We start from the raw sequence: 23,703 nt of genomic DNA, 5'->3' as shown, positions 1-23,703 counted from the left end.
AATTTCAGGACATTTTAGATTGAGCAAACCTCAATTTTTAGCAGGCTACGTTGCAAACCATGTTGCATTCTAACACTCTTGCCATACGAGGGAGACATTCTGGCGCATAGTAAAAGATCTGAATGGTTTACAGCCTTTCCTAGAAGGATTAAAAGGTGCAATCCAGATGTATATAAATACAGTATATGGTCTCATCACCAGTTTAAGAAGCTTGACTTGTGTTATAGCTACCACTGCGCTGGCTTTCTGTTAAAAACATGTGATTTAATAATCCATTTCAGATCGAAAGGCAGACTATTCAACCTTAACGCTGTAAGCTGAAATATTCTGCCTACTAATCAATTTTATTCTTAAGAGTCGACATTAGACTTTGTTGGTCTCTCCAGTGAAGCTCTCAATCTGAGTTAAGGTCTAGACACATTTCCCAAGCATTCATGATTTTGAGCTTTGCACACTAGATTGAAGTGACACAGTATTTTGTCAGTGGAGTATTTTCTAATTAGAAGTCAGTACAGGTCGTTCCTGGCCTGGGCCAGCACATGGGCAAGTTGGCTCATTCTCCCCACCATCCTCCCAGGTCTGTTCCTCTCCTATTGGAACTCCATAGATTTTGCTGCAATGCAGCATTCATAGAATTACAGTAAATTGTTGAAAGTCTGCAGTTCTCTGAACCAGCACAGTCCTAGTTCTGCACATCGTTCTTAGTAGGGCAGACAATTTAGATGATAATGGAGTTTTTGCCACTTTATTTATTTGATGACCGATTCAAAGTTTGCCATCTGAGATCCTACATTTCCGCCCAGAAGCAGGAGCTTAGCAGTGTGAGGTAGCCTACTAAGAGGGAGCCTATGTAAAGTTAACTTATTAGCTGTGTTTACAGTTTGATTTCCTTGTCCTAGCCAATTAGCTTGTTTTCTAGCTGTTTGGCTCAACGCAATCTGTACGCTTGTCTGCACCTCCCAATATTCTTTGTGTACTATGAGCTTAAAAGATAAAGAAAATGTTTGTTAATTTAGGTGGGGAGCTTTGCATTTTGAAGACATTAGACATATTGGCGTGCCCTGTAGTTTTTAAGATTATCACATTGTAACTATGGACCCAAGAACATGCTTATACCCAAGAAAATAATTGCTTTGTCTCATTTTTAGAGAATGATTTCTAACAAAATGTTTTAAACTCATTTGTTGTTCTCTGTTATGGGGATAATACAAAATCGAGGATTTTAAACTTGAATGGAATTGGCCATGGCTGCGAATGGTTGTTAATATCCAGTCGAGTCTTGGATTGCTGTAACGTAGCACAAGGTTTAAGATTCATTTCCAAAGTCATGAATATGAAAGCAGGCGATTGTTCTGAAGTTTTTTGTTTGAATCTTCATTACAGCATACTCTTCTAATGGAAGAACTAAATCGCAGCAAGAAGGATTTTGAGCAGATCATTCAAGCCAAGAACAAGGAGCTGCAGGCAACCATGGTATGAAATATTCACTACAAGTCTTAGCCCTTTCTCAGGTTTCAACCACCTCTTCCCAGTTTGTCCCTTGCATCTCTTTTCTCTTTTATCCTGTTTGTGCCCATTAGTCACAATCTCGAAAGTGTATTTTTGTTTCCGGAATTCTTTCTCTTCCAACAAATTACTGAGTTGGGTACCTCATCACACGTATACCTGCACAAGAGGAAGTCCCCGTTCTTGTTCCTAGGGTCCCTTTGCAGTCACCCATGGCTGGCCGTATACAACCCGCCCTCTAGATCCCCTCATTACTCCAGTGCTTGTGACTACCACAGGGACACTGGGTAAATACTGACTCTTCACCTGGCTCAGATGCTGCTGAAATCCTGGCCCACCGGCTCAGATGCTGCTGAGATCCTGGCCCACCGGCTCAGATGCTGCTGAGATCCTGGCCCACCGGCTCAGATGCTGCTGAGATCCTGGCCCACCGGCTCAGATGCTGCTGAGATCGTTGCCCTCTGGCTCAGATGCTGCTGAGATCCTTGCCCTCTGGCTCAGATGCTGCTGAGATCCTTGCCCTCCAGCTCAGATGCTGCTGAGATCCTTGCCCTCCGGCTCAGATGCTGCTGAGATCCTTGCCCTCCGGCTCAGATGCTGCTGAGATCCTTGCCCTCCGGCTCAGATGCTGCTGAGATCCTTGCCCTCCGGCTCAGATGCTGCTGAGATCCTTGCCCTCCGGCTCAGATGCTGCTGAGATCCTGGCCCTCCGGCGCAGATGCTGCTGAGATCCTGGCCCTCCGGCGCAGATGCTGCTGAGATCCAGGCCCTCCGGCGCAGATGCTGCTGAGATCCAGGCCCTCCGGCGCAGATGCTGCTGAGATTCTGGCCCTCTGGCGCAGATGCTACTGTCCGTCACCACTCTTAAGAAGGGGGGGTGAATTAGGAAGGTAACTCCAAGGAATATATCTTGCAAGAGAGGAGGCAGGATTATTAACACTGCACTTTAGATTAGTAATTAGACGAACACTTTTCGATGTTGGGAAAAATCTCCTACCTGTCTCCAAGGGTTTGACTTTGGGACTAAGTGTGTTTGAAATCCCCAGGAGAATTGCAGGAAAAATTATGGTTGGAATGTGAACATTGTTGAGCAGAAACCCTGTAAAAACAAAGTACATTTAGAACGTGTACACAATAGAAATTATTGCCACTGTTTGTGCTTCTAGGACAATATTAGTTATTGCTCAGTGTGAGAAGTTGGCCTGATATATGATGCTCACTAATTCTAGTGATCACCTTGTATCAGTCCAAACAACCCTTATGGTGATTGGTTGCAAGTCAACCTTATAGACCAGCTATCCTAATGGTAGCATGGACAAAGCAGTTTTAGGCTAAACTCTTTTGGCATGTGAAGCCAGCTGTTTTACCACAATATAACCCCTTGAATACCAGATGAAAGGACACCACACAGGTTGTTATGAAAATAAACAGTATATTTATTAATAACAACACCTCTGAACTCTTTATGAGGTCAGAGGGCTAAGCACATGACAATCTCTTAAGAAAACTACGACAAGTTGCACAAAATTACAATAGTGCCCTAGGGGCACGACAAACCATATACTAAGTAAGTGGAATGTGAAAGTCGATAGAAGGAATGGAGCTGCCCAGAGGCTGTAGGATCGATGGGACCACGCTACTCTAACTCTAGGTAAGTAATAGGAGGCCCACGGAACGCGTGTGCAGAGTGTGAACTCACACGCGAGATGCGTAACAACGTCTATGGACAGTACAGTTCAAGTAAAACGTAAGTACGGACAATCCTGACTAGGTAGGACTAAAACGACAGTGGAACTGGACACTAGGACAGTTAGACTACCCTTGAGCACTGAAATGCTCTCGTTACCTCACCCACGGGCTGCGGGTGCATAGGTGCCAAAGTGTCGGGTTCTCGCGTTGAAGTCAATGGAGCCTGAAAGAAAAGATGCTGCAGACGACCAGGAGGAAGATGTCCGGTGCGATCCAAGGGTGGATCGGTGAAGAAGAGGACCTGAAAGCAGAGGGGACAGTGTTCAAAGTCACTAGCCAGTTACCGGCGTGGAACCAGGAAGGAACCAGGTGCTGTCGTCGCGATCAGGTGAAGAGTGGACACTTGACTCTGCAGCCACGTGGACCAGGAGGTGTCTTCGACCAGGATGGAGGCACGAGCTGTCCCACGCAGGCTCTCGCTGTCGGCGGTGTCGGATCCGGGATTGGAGTCAACAGGCCTTGGCAAAGGCAACCCACGCGGTGAAGGGAAAAGACGTCTGGTGCGGACTAGGAGAGTCCGGGGTGCCCCTCTTTTGGAAGGGAGTAAGGGCCAGTCTGGAGCAACCAGACCAGCAGCAAAGATTCAAAGGTTCGTCGTCTAGGAGGCCACTAGCCAGCTGGCAAATGACCAGACAACGCGTCGAGCAGCAAAGAAGCAGAAGGGCCCCACGCAGATCTCGTGGAAGCTGGAGGGCTGATCTTCGGTGCAGGGGCTGCTCGGGGCTGGGGCTTCTCAATCCCCAAAGCACTTGGTCGAGTTTACCTCGGGAGTCGTGCTGGAAGCGAAGTGCAGGTTCGTTCAAGATGGCCGGTCCCACGTGTCTCGTCGCACCCACGGGTCTCAGCTTTGCTGCAGATGTGAGTTGAGGTCGGAGAGGTCTGGGAATCCGGGTCTCGTCGGGCTCTGAAGTCTGGATCCTCGAGGGAAGACGACAAAGTGAAGCCGCTGGACGCTTGATGGTGCCTGCAGTTTGCAGGGTGGACACTCCTTGCCCACAAGGGAGATTCTTCAGTCTTCTGTGGACCAGAACGTCGAAGTCCAGAGTTTCTTCTTGTAGAATTGTTCAGGATAATCTAATTTGGAATGGGACCAGCTCCTACCTTTATTCTGCTAAAGGGGGCTGCACTACTGCCTAGGTCCCTCCCCTGGGTGGGACCAGGAAGGGGGGTGGTTACACCCCCTATCCTTTGTCCGGTTTCCCGCCAGAGCTGGGGCAGGGGTGCCCCAGCAACTGGTTTGAACCGGTGTATGCACAGGACACCTTGTGTGCCCCGGGCATGTCTCATTCCTTTCAGGCCTCCCTACCTCAATACACAAAATCCTGTCTGGGGTGGTGCTAGCACCTCCCAAGGCAGGAAACCCTTTGTCCAAGCCGCCCTCGCTGGAAGGACTCCCAGCAGCAGGAGGTCAGACTTGTGTCTGTGGTGGCAGCATCCATTTTGTGATGCCAAGGCTCGAGTTAACTTTAACCGGGGTTCTCAGTTACATACATGTCGTGTCCCTCTAGAAGGGTGGAATGCTACCCCCGTCGCCAGAATTGGCGAGGGGGTAGTATTCCAATTTGTATGACACCTTACTCGACATGTTTTGATAATGTTATACCAGAGTTGGCATTTAACCGCGAGGTTGATAATGCACTTAAGAGTATATGGTATAGCGTTATCATGGAAACAGCTAAAGGACTTGGTTCCGAAAGCTGTAGACAGGCTCAGCTCGTGCTAGAGCACCATCTCACATAATTCCAAGCACTCTGCCTTCAGGATTGATAAGGCCTGCCATAGGAGTGACTGATAGGAGGATATGTGTCCATTTTTAGGGTTAGATATAGGTATACTATATCTACAGCAAAGGGTGATTACACCACCTTGCCCCAGCTGTCGTGCAGCCAGTTGTGTCAGTTTTAGATGGCCAGCCAGGGGTGGCACAATACATGCTTCAGCCCCTGGTAGGCCCTGGGTACACCTATGCCCTGGGTACAGGGACTGATAAGGTGGCCCAGTACCAATTGGTAAATGCACCTAAAGTACATGGTTGTAAATTTAGAGAGAGAACAGCTAGGCTGTGGGTCTGATTAGCAGGCCCACAGCCAGGGAAAGTCGTAAACAAGTGAAGCAAAAAGCAAAAATCTGGGGTGACCATAGGATTGCAGACCCCACTCTCCTACACTCAGTATCACAGACGCACACACCTTAGTGCTCCATCTTATCCTGTTGGCTGCCCGTATGGTCCTGTGTAAAGTTTAAGCTGTGATGGGCCTGTACCTTGCACATGTTTTTCCTGAACTCTCACATCTTCACTCTCAGATCTAAAGTGATTAGTTTTGAGTTTATATACAAATTAACAAGTGTCTACCCTTTGGTTGGGCTTCAGAGTTCTGTGGTTCTTTCTTTCCCAGCTCACACTTTCATATTGTCAACAAAGTCTTCCTTACCTTTTAGGGTGAAAAAAAACAGTTTTCCGCTTTCTCCACAGCAGGCTTACAGCTGGTTCAAAGATTTCTTACTTCCCTTGAACTGTCAGGGTGGATTTCAGTGCAGCGAGAAGAGCGCTCTCACACCATCAGAGTCTGTACCTTTGTGGGGCAAGCAGGAGCATCCAAACGTGCAGCAGCCGTGAATCGCAACACTCATTGTCTGGTGGTTGATCTTGGACGGAGTTCCTTTATGTAGCTATGCTTTACTCAAGATGATTGTTGCTCTTCTTGCGGCGTACAATCTTTTGAGAAGTCTGCATCCACGGACATCCTTGATACTCACAAAGAACACAATTGTTCGCATGATGGCATCCCCTCCCTCTCACTGAAAAAACATTGTTGGGTATCATTTAATCTACTTTGCAGCATCCCACTCAACGGCACTGCACTCTACTCTGCACCACTCCAATCCGTGCCATGCGCTGCACTCTGCGCCACTGCACCCTACAACCCTGCACCGTGGCACTCTGTGCTGCGCCACTCCACTCTGTGCCACTCTCCGTAATGCCACTCTGCACTCTCTGCCCCTCCACTCTCCTCCACTCCGCGCCCCTCTCTTCTGCGCCCCCCTGCCCCGCTTTGCCCCACTCAATTCCATTTGGCTGCACTCTACACCAGCCTACTTTTTTCCACTTTACTCAACACCACTCCACGCCAATCCGCTCTGCAGCACTCTGCGCCAATCCGCTCTGCAGCGCTCTGCGCCAATCCGCTCTGCAGCGCTCTGCGCCAATCCGCTCTGCAGCGCTCTGCGCCAATCCGCTCTGCAGCGCTCTGCGCCAATCTGCTCTGCAGCGCTCTGCGCCAATCCGCTCTGCAGCGCTCTGCGCCAATCCGCTCTGCAGCGATCCGCGCCAATCCGCTCTGCAGCGCTCCACAGCCCTGCTCTCTGTGCCTCAACTGTACGCCAAGCCACTCAACTCTACGCTGTGCCACTGTGCGACACTATACCTCACTACACACAATGCCGCTAAATTACGTGCCTCTCCACTCTGCACTCTATCCTACTCCACCCCATGCAACTCCACCCTCAGTCTCTGCACACTGCTCTGCACCACTGCAATTTAGGCCACTGTACTCCAAGCAACTCCACTCTACTCTATGTCACTACACTGCACTTGTCTCTGCGCCATACCACTCTGTGCCGCTGTGCACCATGCCATTTACGCCACTGTGCCATGCCACTTTATGCTACTCTGTGCCATGCCACTTTATGCCATTCTGCGCCATACCACTCTGTGACATACCACTTTACATTACTCTGCCCCATTCCATGCTAAGCCATACCACTCCATTTTACTCCAGTCCACTCTGCTGTACAACATGGGTAAAAGACATTTGCTAAGTCAATAGCTCTTTCACAGGCCAAACCTATTGTCTTTACCATAGCTTGTTTGGTCTGCCTTCAAGAACGTTTCTCACGGAGTTACACACATTATTCCCTACCTTTTCCAGTATTTATCATCTAGCTGAACTAATTCGATCCTTTAGCATTACTTAATTAACATACACTGAGTATTCTCAGATGCTCCTTCGGCTAAAAATATCCTCAAAAACCTGCAAGACCTTGACATCTTTTCCAACTGCAGTGATCTCTTGGATAAGTTTTAATTTGTTAAAAACCCAGACTGACAAAATGGATGTTCCTCACATCTGGGCTGATGGTAGGTGGCTTTCCGAACTCACTCCTACAACAAAACTCCTCACCAAAATCAGAAACCTTGGATTTTATTTCAGTCACTCCCTCTCCCTTAATACTGAAATTTAAACCAAAAAACCCTTCTTCCTCTTGTTTCCATGCCTGTCTGCTTCTCAAGATTACATTGTTTTGCCCTATCATCCTATCATGTCTCCTCAGACCATAGTCCACGTATTAGTTCTTTCCAGTTTTAACTACTGTATTTCCCTTTACCTAGTACTGCCTTCTTCACTACTCAACTAGCTCTCCAGAATCTAGAGTTCTGCAGTGCGTCTTGAGCTTTGAGATTCACATCAGGCTTATTTTCCCCGTGTTCTTCGTCCCTATATTTGCTATTCATTACTTGTCAAATTACAATCAAATCCCTCTCCTTAGTCTATGACGTTTTCATTATTCTGGACCCAGTAACCTTAACTTGCTCTTTATACTCCTTTGCATTCTTTAAGATCTCTTGTGTCGTCTTCTATCTCTTCTACACTTTTGTATAGGCAGGTGTTTTTTCTCCTTTGGGTACAAAAGCCCAGTATTTTCTGCATGTATCTATGCGGCATATTGACAACCACTTGGCTTTCCCAAAAGCCTTGAAAGTTTTCCTCTGCTTACTAATGTCTTTGTTTCTCTCTTGTTTGTTCTGGACGACCCTTCCTAGTGCTAGGACACCCTATTGGGGGACGGAGTTCTTTACCAAATCAATAAAATAGAAACAAAACCACAAGCCATATCGTAGCGAAGATGATCTGTCCTGATATGTGATCTGGGGACACGTGTAGGCCAGTCTTTTCCAGTTCATGTTCCAATACGGTTGAATGTTCTGATATAACAGATTAACCCCTTGGGCGCGGCCTCAATTCTGCGCCTGTGCGGCCGTTTTAATGAGTGGGCGGGATCATGACGGCCTCCAGCCGTCGTCAGCACACGCCCACCGTAATGCATGACGGACGGGGGCCGTCATCAGCATAGAAGGGGTTAAGCTCTCCTCCAATATTCTGACCTTCAGGAAACGACAAAGATCATTTGTTGGATTAGGCGTCATTTGGGCACTATATAAACACTTTCACTTATTCATATAAGGGAAAGGGATTGAAAATAAGAATCCTAGTAGGTTTCCTTTCATCTTCCTTTTTTGTTTAAATATATAAACTCTTTATATTGATATATTACTTTTTAGTGCAAAGCAGACCATACATGAAATATGTGCCAGTAGCCAATGGGATTCCTTCAAGGTCATCTTTATTGTAATTAACCAGCTGCCTTGTGTGGTAACAGTCTAGTGGCCACAAATACAGCTTTTTTCAACGCGGAGGAGAAGTTCCGCCTCCAGCCGCACTGTGCATGCACCCTCTTCCGCTACGCGTATGTGCGGTAATGAGAACACTGAGAGGTCACCGTGAGCAAGCACGCATGACTGTGGCGGCCGCTCCTGACTGCGATACACCTCCGGGCAATGTTTCCCACCATCAGCCCCTCACTGATGACTCACCTGTTGGGCTAATTTGGGGACAACGGAAATAAGTTGCACTCATACAGCGCCATGCGGCCTGAAAACATTATAATTGCAATTATCCCCAGATGTATCTCGTTGAACTCCTTGGGATGTGCCCACCCACTCCTCAATTAGTGAATTACGTCTCTGATCCCATATATATATATACAAAGCTCCTCCTCTGAGTCTGTTACCAGCGGGAAAGCAACAAGGGCAGAGCATAGGAGCACCACGAGGGACGCACCTTGAGGCAGCAAGGGTTGAATGGATGCCTGTTGATCAATCTGGCAGCTAGCTTCCACTGCTAATTATGAGTGAATGCATTGCTGAAACCTTTAATAACGTGTTTCTCTGATTAACACTATATTGTGCCTTGGTCTCGCCAAAGAATCTTGGTTCTTAGAGTGTGACTACAGGGCTCCCTCAATTCCTCCCTTTCCATGAGACATCCCTACCCCTTTCCTGGGACAAGAGCGTGAGCTGGTCTCGCACATGTTTTTATCTTTGAGCACCACGGATGGAGTGACGTGTGCTCACAACCAAATGCACTTCATTCTACCTCATGCATGATATTAGTCTGATTCTTTCTGTGTCCATATGAGTCAACAATTTTCACTTCTGCTGTGATATATTTTCTTTACAGGTTGCTTGAAATTTCATGGTAGAGCTGGACCAGAGCCAGCCTACAACAGTGCATTCATCTTAGTCTCTTAGAGACAAGGCAGGAGCCCCTTTTCCTTTCACACCCTGCTGAATGCCATGGACCCTACTGGACGTTACAGCAGAAACATGTTGGCAACACAGATGGGGAGGGGGTACTACCCACCCTAGTTCCCACTATTAGTGTCAATATCAAGCATATTCTGCGCAAATACATTTCCATGCAGTAATTTGCATCGATTTTTAACATCACTCACTCACTTTCTTAGCACAGGCCCCCACTTAGTTATAGAAGTGCCTCCCTGTCTCCAGGTGTAGGCCTGCTCTTTATCAAGTGTGGCTTTTAAAGAGCGAGGACTGCTGATGATGAAGCATGACACCTGGTGGTGTGTGAAGACAGTTCATAATTTTTTTTGTGATGCCCGACATCACTCAAGTTACCGGCATAGTGTGCCTCATCCTTCAATAAGAATCCGACACTGGGTCAAGGGTAGCTTCTTGTTGTGTGATACTTATTCCTCCCAAGGTACCTTACAAACCACATTAATTAGACATTATTGCAATACAATACCACCAGTCAGTGGTCTTTGCTTATCCTGTGGCTTCATTGTCTTGAATCCAGTGAGACCATATTTTAATATATTTCTTATGTATCCCATGGGCAATATATACAAGTTCTTCGGGTGTGGCCCAGTGATTCATTCCTCTAGTCCATTCAGTGATGGAGGGGGCAAGGGGATCCTGCCAGTGACGAGCTGCCTCTCTCATTGCCATCAAGTAGCCCATGGCCACTAGTGCTGCGAGGAACCCCCAAGTTGTCCACAATACTTAGCCATATCATTTTTGGGATCCAGTTCTAAGTGTCAGCCAGCTCAGGACCCTGTTGACAGCATGCCAGTAACTCCAGGTAACAGGGCATTCCCAGAGAGTATGGAAAAAGTGCCAGGCAAGGAAGCACACTAGGGGCAATCTAGGCCGTATTTAAATTGGATACGGTGAAATCTCAGAGATCGCCAAAAGCCTAGGCGCCATCTTAGCATCCATCCACTCATCCTCAACAAGGGTGCCCTGGTCTGCCTCCCATTTTGCCTCAGAGTAAGCAGGAAGTCAGGTGAATGGGGATTTGTATAATCTAGAAATGTCTACTTTCACCAGAGGGCCTAATAGTAATTTGCTTTCATCATTCTTTAACAGATAGAGCTACACATAAGCGTCGGTAATAGTATATTGCACAGATCTAACCACTTACTAGAGGGTGACGTTCAGTGGGCCACCGTTTTATAACGGTGATCAAAGGTTTATCAGAGTGTGCTAGAGAAACCACTAGACCATCATGAAGAACTTGGGATTTCAGTACAGTGCTAGTCAATTTTATGAGTCCACCACTTGACCGTCTGCATATATGTAAACTTAAGTGGCTTCTAGACTGTGTTCATAGTACCAATTACATCACTCACTACACTCATTAGCTACGAAAGAAACATTTCTACAGTTGCACTGGAATTAGTGTTTTGTGTTCACACTCATGATTTATAACTGCGGTTTTACACCTTACATGTCAAACAATTGAAAGTCTTTTTGCCTATAAACAGCCTGCAGCGGTGAGAAAGGTGCATGTGCACTGCTTATCCGAAGACCGACAGTGTGCTTTAGAAGAAAGGTAGTGCACTGTATACAAATCTGTTATCACCAAGTATGTGAACAGTTACTAATCAACCCAGTGCGCTCTTAACATGGTCATGGATGCAACAGTAGAGGTTCTTGGAAATGCGTTCTTGTAGAATAGGTGGAAGGCAGTTGCACAAAGTTCTTAACCTACTTTCAGAAAACATTCCTTTATTGATGCAGACACAAAATATATACTATTGAAGGAGGGAGCACACTGCCAGAATTCCAGCTCCACCACTTCCATGCTTTATGGTAAATATCCATAGTGTTTTTGAATTTCTCAAGTCTTGCATTTCGGAACACATGCTTCTGGGTTCTTGCGCGTCTACAAGAGAATGCGGCAGGTAGTTTGGGGTGTATGAAATGATGCTTATAGTATATCATGTAAAGTACAACTCCAAAGCATTCAGGGGCATCCAACGACATCAAACAAATGCCTCCCAGATGAGCAATTAAGGAGGGAGCATCGCCATGCTTAGGATTGGTACACTACCTGATCTACCACAAGTGGCATTTCAAGCACCCCTACCACTTGTTGCTGAACACTGGCAAGAACTCAGAAGCACATGTCTAGAAATGGAAGCACTGGCCTCAACTAAACAGTTTCCTACTTGTGAAGAAGTCAACGAGATTAGGAACTGGATCTGCAGTAATTAAATGGGAGAACTGGTGCTGGCTGCTGGTAGTGCGCTTGCTGTCCCACTTGACAATAAAATATCGAGGTGGGACAATTGGTGATTACACCTTTTTTTAGGCAACTTGTATGTCCGCTCCATCTTCCCAGATCGCTATCAATTGAAATTGTATACCAAGCAGGTGTATGAGTCATTCTGTAAAATAAACATTGTTTGTAACATGTCTTGCACCCTAAATAGTTCTAGATATACATTTGATCTACTTAAACCCCAGGAAGTTGGCAATTATAAGTATAGTTCTTATGTCTATGCATGGTAAAAGATGGGCAACTTGAACCACATTATAAATATGAAGATTCTTTGTGTGGAAGCTTTAAAACACCAGTTGCCATGATAGAGCAGTCTTGTTAGACATGTCCAGGAGCAGCATTGGTAATTTAAAACTTTCAGAACTTTCCTGGAAGAGCCACTGTATCCATTTGGAGAGTGCCACTACACAATCCAAATACACAACTGTTGGAGCTGTGAAATGATTGTGAGGTAAGTCATACCGGAGTGAAAGAAAAACCAACAAATGCGCTTAATTTCATGATCCGTGAATTCAAGGTGTCTCTCTCTGCCCACACTATGCTCAAGAGTCAGTTTTACAATCTGCTGCATGTTCTTACACCTACTAAATGCCTGAGTCCTGCAAGTGTTCTCATGCTCCAAAAAGTGTCACTAGCGCAGAGACATTGAAAATAAATTGGAATATAAACAGTCTTTGCACAGATTGCTTTGTGAGGCATGGAGTGATATCTTATCCTTCAACTCTTGTTACCGTGCTGCAGGAGGAGAAGGAGAAGGTGCAAGCCCAGAAAGAAGAAGTCCTAAATCAGATGAATAACGTGCTGGACAACGAGCTGCAGTGCATCATATGTTCAGAACATTTCATCGAGGTAATATTTAACAAATGCCCCAGTGTGTTTGCTTGCTCTTAGATCAAGGCAACAGCGTGCAGAAATATTTAGATATTTAGAAATATTTAGATGCATCTCTGGACAGGGACCTGGATTTATCTTCTAATTGGGATGCAGCCTTGAACAGTAGTTGTCTGAATGTAGTCAAAACTGCTAAGTGATTGCACTCATTTTTATAGATGTTGGCTCGTAGTACACATAAAGATTTGATGCCGGGCACAGTGTATAAGACATGAGCGGCATTTTCCTCTTTAAACTTCGCTTATTTTTATGGAAGCATACTTTAAACATACATAAAATGCGCAAACACTAAAGTTCATCCTCATGAACACTCGGCTCTTGAAATGTTTGCTTTCTTTCTTGAGGTGAAGTGTGACCTGCAGATACCAGGCACCCCTGTGCTTTTTTCCTCTCTCAGATCTCTATAGGCTACATCATCAGTTGTTAATATGAGCATAGTGGGATTGGTATTTATGTTCAGGAACCACCCACCTCTTTCCTATTTATCTTCCTGGTCACCATGGCAGTGCATGGTGCCCACTACACCATCTCCGTCCTGCACACTGAATATAGCATTACTCCTAGCCATTGAGTCTACAAGATAAATGCGTTGTCCTTTCAAAGTCCTCTGGAAGAGGTGAGCTCTGTAAACCTACATTTTCTCCTCCATTCAGCCAGAGCAGCTAGATTAGCTATTGTGGATAAGAATAATTGCTTAGCCACATTGTCCACTAGTCCGCAGTGGATGGAGTTCAGTTAACATAGTCAACTGCGCTCTTAACAGGCACCCTCTGGATGTTTGTTCCATCTATCTATATACATCATTAACCTGTTCCCTTATTTAAAGTATTCTTCAACCGTTTCTGGAGATGGTGTTCAGCAGTATGTTATGGTCATGTCTATCAAACACTGTCCCTAAATCAAGTAAGATTAACTGGCATGCTTCATTTATATCCAGCATTTGAAAAGGCATCATCTCTGCGCGCAACTGTTTCAAAGCTGTGACTGTCACGAAATCTGGACTGATACTTATACAAGAGTTTCATATGTGAATAGATTCATTTGTTTAGCTACACACTTCATTCTGATTTTTGGTGCAAATGGTAGCTCAGTGATGCGATCATTTTTTCTTGCAGTTTTGGGTCATCCTTAAGGTTTTTGAATATCCTTCTTTAGAGGGCCATGTACAAGAACTTGGTTAAAGGAAGCATTTCTAATGTTAAGAGCAGTAAGGAGGCAGTTGCTGATTCCTGAGGGTAGATTTTATTCTGTTGTATGATTTCATCCATATGAATGACACATTGTACTGTTTGCCATCCTGTTCTGCCCATGTGTCCAGGGCATGCATGAAGTAGGTTACCTGGACGAACTGCTGCATAATAAAATTTACTTAGAACCATGTGATAACAAGGGCATGCTGGACTCATTTTGGGTACAGGAACTGAGGTTATGCTGCAATATTTGGGTTAAGTAGGTTTGTCATTCTTGCATATACTTACAAATACACTTGAAAACCGGTGACTGATGCAGCTCTTGTGTGAGGGCCCATATCTGCTCTAGAGGTTGGTTTGGCCAGAGTTTGTTTTTTTGTCAGGGAGGCTTCAGTGCACAGGATTTATTTAGTGCTTAACAAGTACATCTTAATACGTTGATGTGCAGTGGTGAAGCTTGCTTTGACACCTGGCCTGACAATAGCCTGGAATTGCTTGAGAACAAGATTACTCAAGGGCTTGGCTACGGGGGAAATTGGAATAGTACCACTTTGAGTTTGCCCTGCACCCCTTCAAATGTCAGTCTAGATTCGTTTCTGGTATGCGTTCTTCTCTTTTCAGTCTTATAAGTTAAGAAATCTAATAACCTTTTGCAGAGATTCTTTGGAGGAGGAGTATGGGTTTGTGATGGTAATGTTGATTTAATTTCTTCAGATATTCTAAAGAGTTGCTTGGCCATATTTCGGACTGCGTAGGGCTGGGATGCAGAGTAAGCCTTGCTGGATTTCCGTCTGTGTTTCTTATAAATTGCAAGAATTTGTGAATTAAGTTAAAACTGGGCACCACCGCTCGTTCAGTCCCAACCCCTACTTTATACTTTTTTAAGTCATGTGGAGCATGATCAGAGATCAAAGTCTTGATGTTTGTTGGAAGCTCCCTTAAGGGGATACCTGCAAGAGAACAGTACGAACAAACAAAAACACGGCTCAGATGTTGGTCACAAGTTGAGAGTTAATGATCCATAACTTTGCCAATGATGCTGTCCTGCAAAGAAGGAATGTTTGGAGGACCATAGAGAGGAAGTACTTTGACCATATCAGTGTGTGCACACTACCACCAAGACTTCTGCCTAAAAATGGTCCTGCAGTTCTATTTAACAGTGCATATAGATCTCCTGTGAGAAACTGGGCTGTGTTCCAGTACCCTCCCTTCCACTTTTTGCCTGGCTTTTGATGCTACTTTGACTGTACTGGGTCCCTGCTGTCCCAGGTTCCCAGTCCCAGTGTACTTTCCCTAAAACATGTACACAAATGTCGCTTCTGCCCCCCCTGTAAGTCCCTAGCAAGTGGTACCCTAGGTACCTAGGGCCTGGAGGCTGAAGAGGGTCCCCTGTGACCCGCTCACCAGGACCATGCCACTGCCCCTGCAGCCGGCTAACCCTGCAGCCGGCATGCCCCTGTGAGGTAAAACAAATGACCAAGTCGACATGGCACGGTGCCATGCCAGCTAGTACTGCCTAAGATATAGGTCAGTCATCCCTCTAGCAGGCCATACCATCCCTAAGGCAGGGTGCACTATATACCAGGTTTGGGCATATCTGCATGGGCCAATATTCCCTTACAGTATTAGGGTCTATTCCCTAATATTGTAAGTGCCAGGGAAGCCATAGAGAGTACATGGACTAGACTAGAGTTCCACATTATGGCTTCACTGAACCCAGGGGTGTATCGTACCAAACAGCTCCTTGTAATAAATCCACACTGCTGCCAGTGTTAGATTTATTAAGACATGTACTCAGAGGTGCCCCCTGACAACCGACCGACCCTGATGTGGGTACTGACTGGCTATAGGCAGTCTGCCACACACAGACATTTTTCTGGACCCCTGGGTGGAGAGTCAAGTCTTCTTTGATCTTAGGGTTTTACAGGCACCATGGCACTATTCTCCAGTCTATCATGGTTTTATTAATTACCAATGTTGCCATTAGGGGGTTAATGGTCTAAGATTACCTAAGCAAGACTGTGCTGTATTAGGTCTCGCCTAGGCAGTGGTTGCGCTGTCTCTTTGAGGCAGGCTGTATTCAGGTATGAACTTGAAACTAATGCGCCTCCCTCCCCCCCCCCCCCCAGCACCCCTCTCCTTCAATATTTTTAGGGCTTGTCCTACGCAGCGGACCTAATGCCATCGGCGGAGCTTTTTCCAGCAAAGAAGTGCACGCTTTGCACATCTAAGTGATTTCCTTTCGGGAGCGCGCTGTGCCATATGGTGGCGCCATATGGTCGCTCGCTCCCAAAAGGAAATCAGCCATGCCCCCTCCCCCTGCTGCCACTTTCACTGCTGCGCGGTTTTACTGCCACGCGGCCAATGCTGGTTTACTTTATTTTTGCTAAACTTCGACTTTTTAAGTTAACGTGGCTGTAACTAAGCCGATTCTGCACTCCTACGTAAAAGTGTTTTGCTGCGCCTGCTTAGATTACCTCGTGCAACGCCTCCTATTAGGCAGCAGTGCACAGTTGCAGAAAAACTCAATGGTACCGGTCCGTGGTGGATGAATGGGGCCTCTATACATGCTTTAGTTTCAGTTCTGCGCGCCAGTGTTTTTGCCAGCCGACGGTCTTGATAACAGCACAAATGTAAAGTGCACCATTAGGTCAAGTACCTTGAAATGCCAGCCGAGATCGTGACCTTGTGGGACGCGAGCAGATGAGGAAGTAGCAGGCCCAGCTGCCCTGAAGATAGAATAGTACTGGTAGGTAAGAAAAACCCTAGTTTGAAAATCTTCTGCTAAATAGAAATTAAATAGTTTAACTCCAGCAATATCTGCTGACCTGCAAAACAGGCCTCATGGAAGTAATGACTTTCCAACTGAAGAGAAAAACAGTCAGGTTTTCTCACAAATAACGCAAAATTACTTGTTACCTTTTCCTGCACTCCTTACTTGATAACCTCCTGTGACTTGGAAAAAAGTAAGTTTTTTTTCCAAGTTTCAAATCATTAATTGTTACAATGATTATCAATTTACCAAGGATCTGGTTAAATATATATCTTTTCGATCTGTCTCCATAAATGAGAAGCTTTGGTACAAGTTATGGTTAGGACTACCTTGATTTATGCTGACCGTATACTACTGTGTGGTTTTGTTCGCTGAAGAATGTTTGAATAGTGTTAAGGAAATGGGTGTGTGTCGGGTGGAAATAATTTTGTGTCATAGTGAGCGATGCTAGTAGGCATGATATCATTATGAATATCCCCAGTCTTTGGAGAATTTGTAGGGTCTTCATGATATTAAAAAAACAGTGAAGATATAAAGGTCGATATCAGAGGATTGCATCATCGCCTTTCTATTTTCATACAAGGTAATGTATAGCTCATATTTCTGATTATGCCAATATGACACAAAGGTATTATTCCCCCATTGTGGATTTTTATGGTATTTACACTTAAGAGAAGAAGCATAGTGTACTAGGCCAGAAAGGTTATGGCCATAGTGACTCTGGCCGAGGGTCATGGAGCTAAAATTGTATCGTATGCGGACAATCCGCAGCTGCTCCTCACCTGCGATAAAGATGTGCATTTTAAAGGAGATATGATTAACTCTTGTTTATCAGAAGTGTTCTCCTGGCTCCAGTCTAATCAACTTAAATCTAATCCTGAAAAGTCGGAGATCATCTTCTTCGGCCACCCTCCCAGGAACGTGTGGCGGAACTGGTGGCCAGTAGACATGTCTCCTCCCACAACTTCTGTAAAGACAGTGAAAACTTAGGAGTGAAGCTGGATGAGAATCTTTCCATGCAGGCACAGATTCAGACAGTTGTCGGATCATGCTTCGGCATGCTAAAAATGCTAAAGCAGTTTCTGCCCCTCCTACCTATTACACATAGGAAAATAGTAGTCCAAGCACTGATAGTCTCCAGGCTGGACTACGTAAATGTACTGTACCTAGGGCTGCCAGAGTATCTACTGGCAAGGCTGCAGGTGACCCAGAATGCAGCAGCCAGAGCAATACTCATGCTTGGCCCAAGAGCACGGATGTCTTCTCAGTTGAAATCCCTACATTGGCTCCCAGTTCACAAGAGAATCCATTTTAAGGCTATGGTCCTGGCTTTCAAGGCTCTCCATGGCATAGGTGCCGTGTACATCAGGAAGAGAGTCCAGTTCTACTGCCCTTTCTGTACACTAAGGTCTTCAACGCTTCAGTTGACACGCACTTCCAAATATCACCAAGCGCGGAGAGGGGGACGGGACGCTCCTTTCAGGTACAAGCGGCTCAACTGTGGAACCATTTGCCACTGGAACTAAGACTGACGCAGGACCTTCTTGCGTTTAGGAAGTCACTGAAAACCTGAAAACCTGGTTATTCCAGCAATAATATTCAACCTGGTTTCCATAGCACATGGTCAACGTCGTCACCACACCAACTTAAATCTAATCCTGAAAAGTCGGAGATCATCTTCTTCGGCCACCCTCCCAGGAACGTGTGGCGGAACTGGTGGCCAGTAGACATGTCTCCTCCCACAACTTCTGTAAAGACAGTGAAAACTTAGGAGTGAAGCTGGATGAGAATCTTTCCATGCAGGCACAGATTCAGACAGTTGTCGGATCATGCTTCGGCATGCTAAAAATGCTAAAGCAGTTTCTGCCCCTCCTACCTATTACACATAGGAAAATAGTAGTCCAAGCACTGATAGTCTCCAGGCTGGACTACGTAAATGTACTGTACCTAGGGCTGCCAGAGTATCTACTGGCAAGGCTGCAGGTGACCCAGAATGCAGCAGCCAGAGCAATACTCATGCTTGGCCCAAGAGCACGGATGTCTTCTCAGTTGAAATCCCTACATTGGCTCCCAGTTCACAAGAGAATCCATTTTAAGGCTATGGTCCTGGCTTTCAAGGCTCTCCATGGCATAGGTGCCGTGTACGTCAGGAAGAGAGTCCAGTTCTACTGCCCTTTCTGTACACTAAGGTCTTCAACGCTTCAGTTGACACGCACTTCCAAATATCACCAAGCGCGGAGAGGGGGACGGGACGCTCCTTTCAGGTACAAGCGGCTCAACTGTGGAACCATTTGCCACTGGAACTAAGACTGACGCAGGACCTTCTTGCGTTTAGGAAGTCACTGAAAACCTGGTTATTCCTGGTTATTCCAGCAATAATATTCAACCTGGTTTCCATAGCACATGGTCAACGTCGTCACCACACCTTCAGCGCCGGGACACTCTATTGAGTAGCTGTACGCTTTACAAATACTCATTTAACATAACAATAGCTTAAACTCACGTAAATGCGAGACCCATTGCATTGCAAATGCTTGTTTTTATTGGGTTGTGTCGTTGTCCTTTGTAAATGTTGGCTTCCGATTTATTTGTTAATAGGCTTATCAGTCCCCTTCTTAGTAACTCCCTATACTCTGTTACCTCCCATGTGCCTCTTACATGTGCCCTTACTCGGGAACTTTCATTAGCAGTTCGGAGAACTATTTACTTAATGAATGTACACAGCACTCACAGGATGCCAGCTTTAGCAATGGCTGCCGCTTCCCACCTAATAGACTTGGCATTTGCATTTCTTGGTTTACTGCTCATCGGACTCGTTCTAGGGGGTTGTCTGTTAATGCACTTGCTCCTCCTGTGTTGTGTACTTTGTGACTGGCTTGTTTACTTTGAATTACTCAGGCACGATTCGCCTCACCACTTGTTTCAGATTCGCCAGTGTTTCAATTAATTTGTTAGAAGTTTAATTTTATTTATTTGGATTGGCATGTTTTTCTGTAGAGCCGACCCCGAGACTCAAGCCCAGTTCCCTACGCACAAGGTCGGCAGCTCTGTAAGCTGCGCCACAACGGCAGCTTCAAAAGCAAACTTGTTTTGTAAATGCAGTTTTTTCAGCACCCGACTTGCTGTTCGTCTGCACCTTTTTCCTTTCCACTGCGGCTGTCACTCGGCGCATGAATTACATTTCTTGGTGGACACACTTCATACAGGGCCCCGAAAACAATCAGACATGTGAGTTATGTGATTCAGGGAGAGGGCCGTGACGTCACTACTGAGTTCCCTTTACATGCCTGGTCGAGAAATGCGCTGAAGAAGGAAGCAGCTGCTTGATGGCCATCCACTTTGTGAAAAATGTCACTTGTCGCGCACTGAGCGCAGCCTCTTCTGCAGTTGGCAATAACAGTACACAAGCGCCTGCCCCCACTTACACAGTGTGCATGCAAAGCCATCAGTGAAGTCTTCAATCTGATTTCATAATGAAGTCCTCCACATTTTCATTAAACAACGTTAGAAGCATCGGGTGCGCGCAAACAATTCCCGTCCTTTTGTTCATTATCCAGTTATTCTAGTAAATATGTGTTATAAATATTTACTTTGCGACGCAGCTTTATTCATGTCAGTAAAGTATCTCCCTGCATTGAGTTCCTGAAACCCACTGTTTAAAATTAAAATCCTGGCAGTGATGTCATGACTTATCTTTCGAAGGTTGGTAAAATTAGTACTAATAACTGTGATGTTGTTTTTTATTTAAAAGCTTAAAGGCAGTTAAGTGTTTTGACTTAATGGGCTTATAGTACATTAGCTGACTAAAGCAATGTTTATTTGAGGTGTGACTGTCAGTTAAAGACAGGAACTTTAATACGTGGTAGATTTGTTGGACATAAATTGTAATAATGTTTGATTATCTTCGTAAATTATCACCAGTACATCCTTGACATCGTTTCTAAAAATGTAAATAAATGTATTTCAATTAAAAAGCTTTGAGTTGAAATTCATTCAATCTGAGCCCCAGATTTACTATACCTTACACTGCTTCTCAAGTGTTGTAAAGCAGCGTAAATGGTGTTATGTTAAGTGGAATTCCTTCCGCAAATTGATCATGTTCTGTAGTAGGGGATCTCTGTGTATAGTCATAATCTAGTGAATAGTCCCGCTCATGTGCGGGGACCCCGGAGCAATCAAAAATAATCTCATAAACTGTCTTCTTTGCAGTAGTGCATAGACACTTAAGAGAAAATTAAAGACCGATAATGCAGCCTATACCTGCAGGGCTACACTGTCCAGTACTTCAACTAGAAATGCAAAGGATATTCCACCAATATCACATTTGAACCTGTCTGCCAGGTTCCACCATGGAAAAACACTCTCTCCCCCCCCCTTCACCAAATCCTTGGAGTGATCGAGAGGAAGGACAGGACAGACAGGCCCCCATAGGCTGCCATTATGTGGCTTAAAAAGGGATACAGTGCCTTTAAGGAAACTTTCCAGAACTCTCCTGGTATCCCAGAATGCACAGCAACTCCCTCCACTTTCAGTTCTTTTTTCCGGCTCCTGCTAGCAGGACCCTGGAGCATTGAGCTCCTTTTTTGGGAATTTTTCTACTAACTGTGCACTTTTAAAGTGTTGGAGTGTGTTCACTCGACGTGTTTTGCCTCTTATCTTTGTTGGAGTTTCTCTGGTGTTTTGGACTGCTCTTTTATCAAATATGCCTGCCTTATTTGATAAATGTCCTGAGTTCTCCAGGAAAAAGGCAAAATCGGATCCTCACAGGGTTTGCATCCTGTGCCTGCCTGCTTCTCATGTTCCTGAGGAGTGTGATATTTGTCTGCAGTTCCCTAAAAGGACCCTGAAGGACAGGGAGAAGACCAGGCTCCAAGGTTTGGAACAGAGAAGGCAGCAGGGACAAGGTGGGTCTGGGCATGAAGGGGCTCCTTCCTCTGCCCATGCGCCGGCCTCTGCGGGTCTCCCCAGTAAAGAAAAGGCCAGAAAACGCCTCCGGTCTCCGTCGACGTCGATAGCCTTGACGTCGGCAGCCTCGACGTCAGCGTCGAAAGGAATGACCACAGTCTATTCCCCGTCTCCCCAGGGCTCTGGGTCGAAGCGCCGTCGACATCGAGGGGACTGATGTCGAGACCTTCGACGAGGTCGATGTCGAGGACTGATTCGTCATCGAGCCATCATCGACGTCGAGAGAGGTCAAGACGCAAGCGCTCGCCGTCGACGTTGACACGGAAGTCAGCAACGTCGAGACGAAGATCAGCGTCGAGACGGAGGTCGTCGACGCCGAGAAGATCGCCGACGTCGAGGCATCGACCGACGACGTCGAGCAGACGATCGTCGACACGACGTTCGTCGACGTCAAGGAGACGCTCGTCAACGTCGAGGGGACGCTCAAGGTCGAGAAGGAAGCCTAGACGTTCTAGGACCAGGACGGAGTCCTCAGCGTCAGCGAGTACACGTTCGCGATGGCGCCGTCGCTCTTCCATGAGGGGTAGGGCCTCAAGATCGCCCCCCTCAGAAGAAGAAGAAGAAGAAGAAAAGGAGAGTGGGACAGTCGCCGGGCTCGGAGTACTCTCCGGTTTACTCACCCACTAAACCGAGGTCGCCTACACCTCCTCCTTTGCCCGTGGGTCCTCCTCCGTGGAACCCGACTCCTCCTCCACTACCTCAACCTCCTACTCCACCACCTCTGGTTCCTCCTCACCGCCCTCCTCCACCGGCCCCTCCAAGGTCGGCCTCGTTGCCTCATTTGCCAACGCCCCCTACGGGGCCTCTTCAGCCTAGGCTCCCGGTTCGGCCTCAACAGCGCCCTCCTTTCCGGCCTGCGGAACGCCCGAGGCCGAGTAGGTCAAGGTCTCGCTCAAGACGGAGAGATAGGTCCAGGAGTCGCCGTCGCTCGTCCACGAGGTCCAGACGGCGCCGTAGGAGGGACAGGTCTAGATCCTGCCACACGGATTCGTCCAGTGCCAGGGACTACTCGCGGACCCTCGGACTCCCCTCGGACGAGGGTGTCCCCGATTGACGTCATTGTCTCCTTCCAGGAGGTTTTACTGTGAGGAGCGGCCAAGCTGGGCATCACACTCACGGTGCCCGCGCCCCTGACGTCCGTCATCTTCGAAACACTGCACAAGAAGCAGTTGTCTCGCCCATTGTTGCCGTTGGTACCAGGGTTGGTGGAACCCGCCATGGAGCTCTTCCTCGCCCTGGCAGTTACGAAGTCAGCGCCCTCAAGGCTACAAAAGAAGTTTCGGGCCCCCGACTCGGACCCAGGGTTTATGCGCTTGGACCCTGCGCCTGACTCCGTGATTGTGACGGCGGCGAGGAAACAACACGCCACCACCCAGTCATCGACAGTGCCTCCTGACAAGGAGAGAGCCGCTGGATGGATTCGGCGGGCAGGAAGGTCTATGAAGGCCGCTAGTGCCTCAGCCTTGTTGCGACGTTATGATCGGTCCCTATGGGAGTCCCTCACACGGTTTGTGGAACTCCTTCCCTGGGAGAACAGGGAGGATTTCCAAGAGATCATGAATGAAGGACTCATGGTTTCCAACCAAGTGATCAGCGCTGCTGCAGATTCCTCCCTCCTGGCAGCTCACGGGTACAGTCATGGGGTCAACCTGAGGCGCCACGCCTGGCTGCGTCTGACGTCCTTGAAGCCCGAGGCGCAGCAGAGGGTTGCCAATCTACCCTTCTCTGGCGAGACCCTTTTTGGGAAACATGCGGACGAGGAGATGGCCTGCATGAAGGCGGAGGCTGAGACCTTGACGGCTGTCGGGTTGGAAAAGCCGAAGGAAGAGAAGAAGACCTTCCGCTCGTTCCAGATGAGGTACAGGGTGCAAGGTAGAGGGCAAGGTCGACAGGCTGGGCAGCAACAACAGCCGCAGCAGCA

At 46.7% G+C, this 23,703-nt stretch overlaps 1 protein-coding gene across 2 annotated transcripts in view; it reads left to right on the top strand.

Annotated features, from left to right (window-relative positions):
• The window catches only part of RNF8 (ring finger protein 8), a 181,466-nt gene that overhangs the window by 95,948 nt on the left and 61,815 nt on the right, over positions 1-23,703 (top strand). For both annotated transcript variants that reach the window (XM_078647374.1, XM_078647375.1), the window contains exons 5-6: positions 1,384-1,473; positions 12,705-12,812. In XM_078647374.1, the coding sequence (XP_078503500.1) occupies positions 1,384-1,473; positions 12,705-12,812 (198 nt within the window). The remainder of the gene's footprint in view (positions 1-1,383; positions 1,474-12,704; positions 12,813-23,703) is intronic.

Source organism: Lissotriton helveticus, chromosome 6 (genome assembly GCF_964261635.1).
Source record: "Lissotriton helveticus chromosome 6, aLisHel1.1, whole genome shotgun sequence".
Lineage (NCBI taxonomy): Eukaryota > Metazoa > Chordata > Amphibia > Caudata > Salamandridae > Lissotriton > Lissotriton helveticus.
This window is presented reverse-complemented; position numbering and strand designations above follow the sequence as displayed.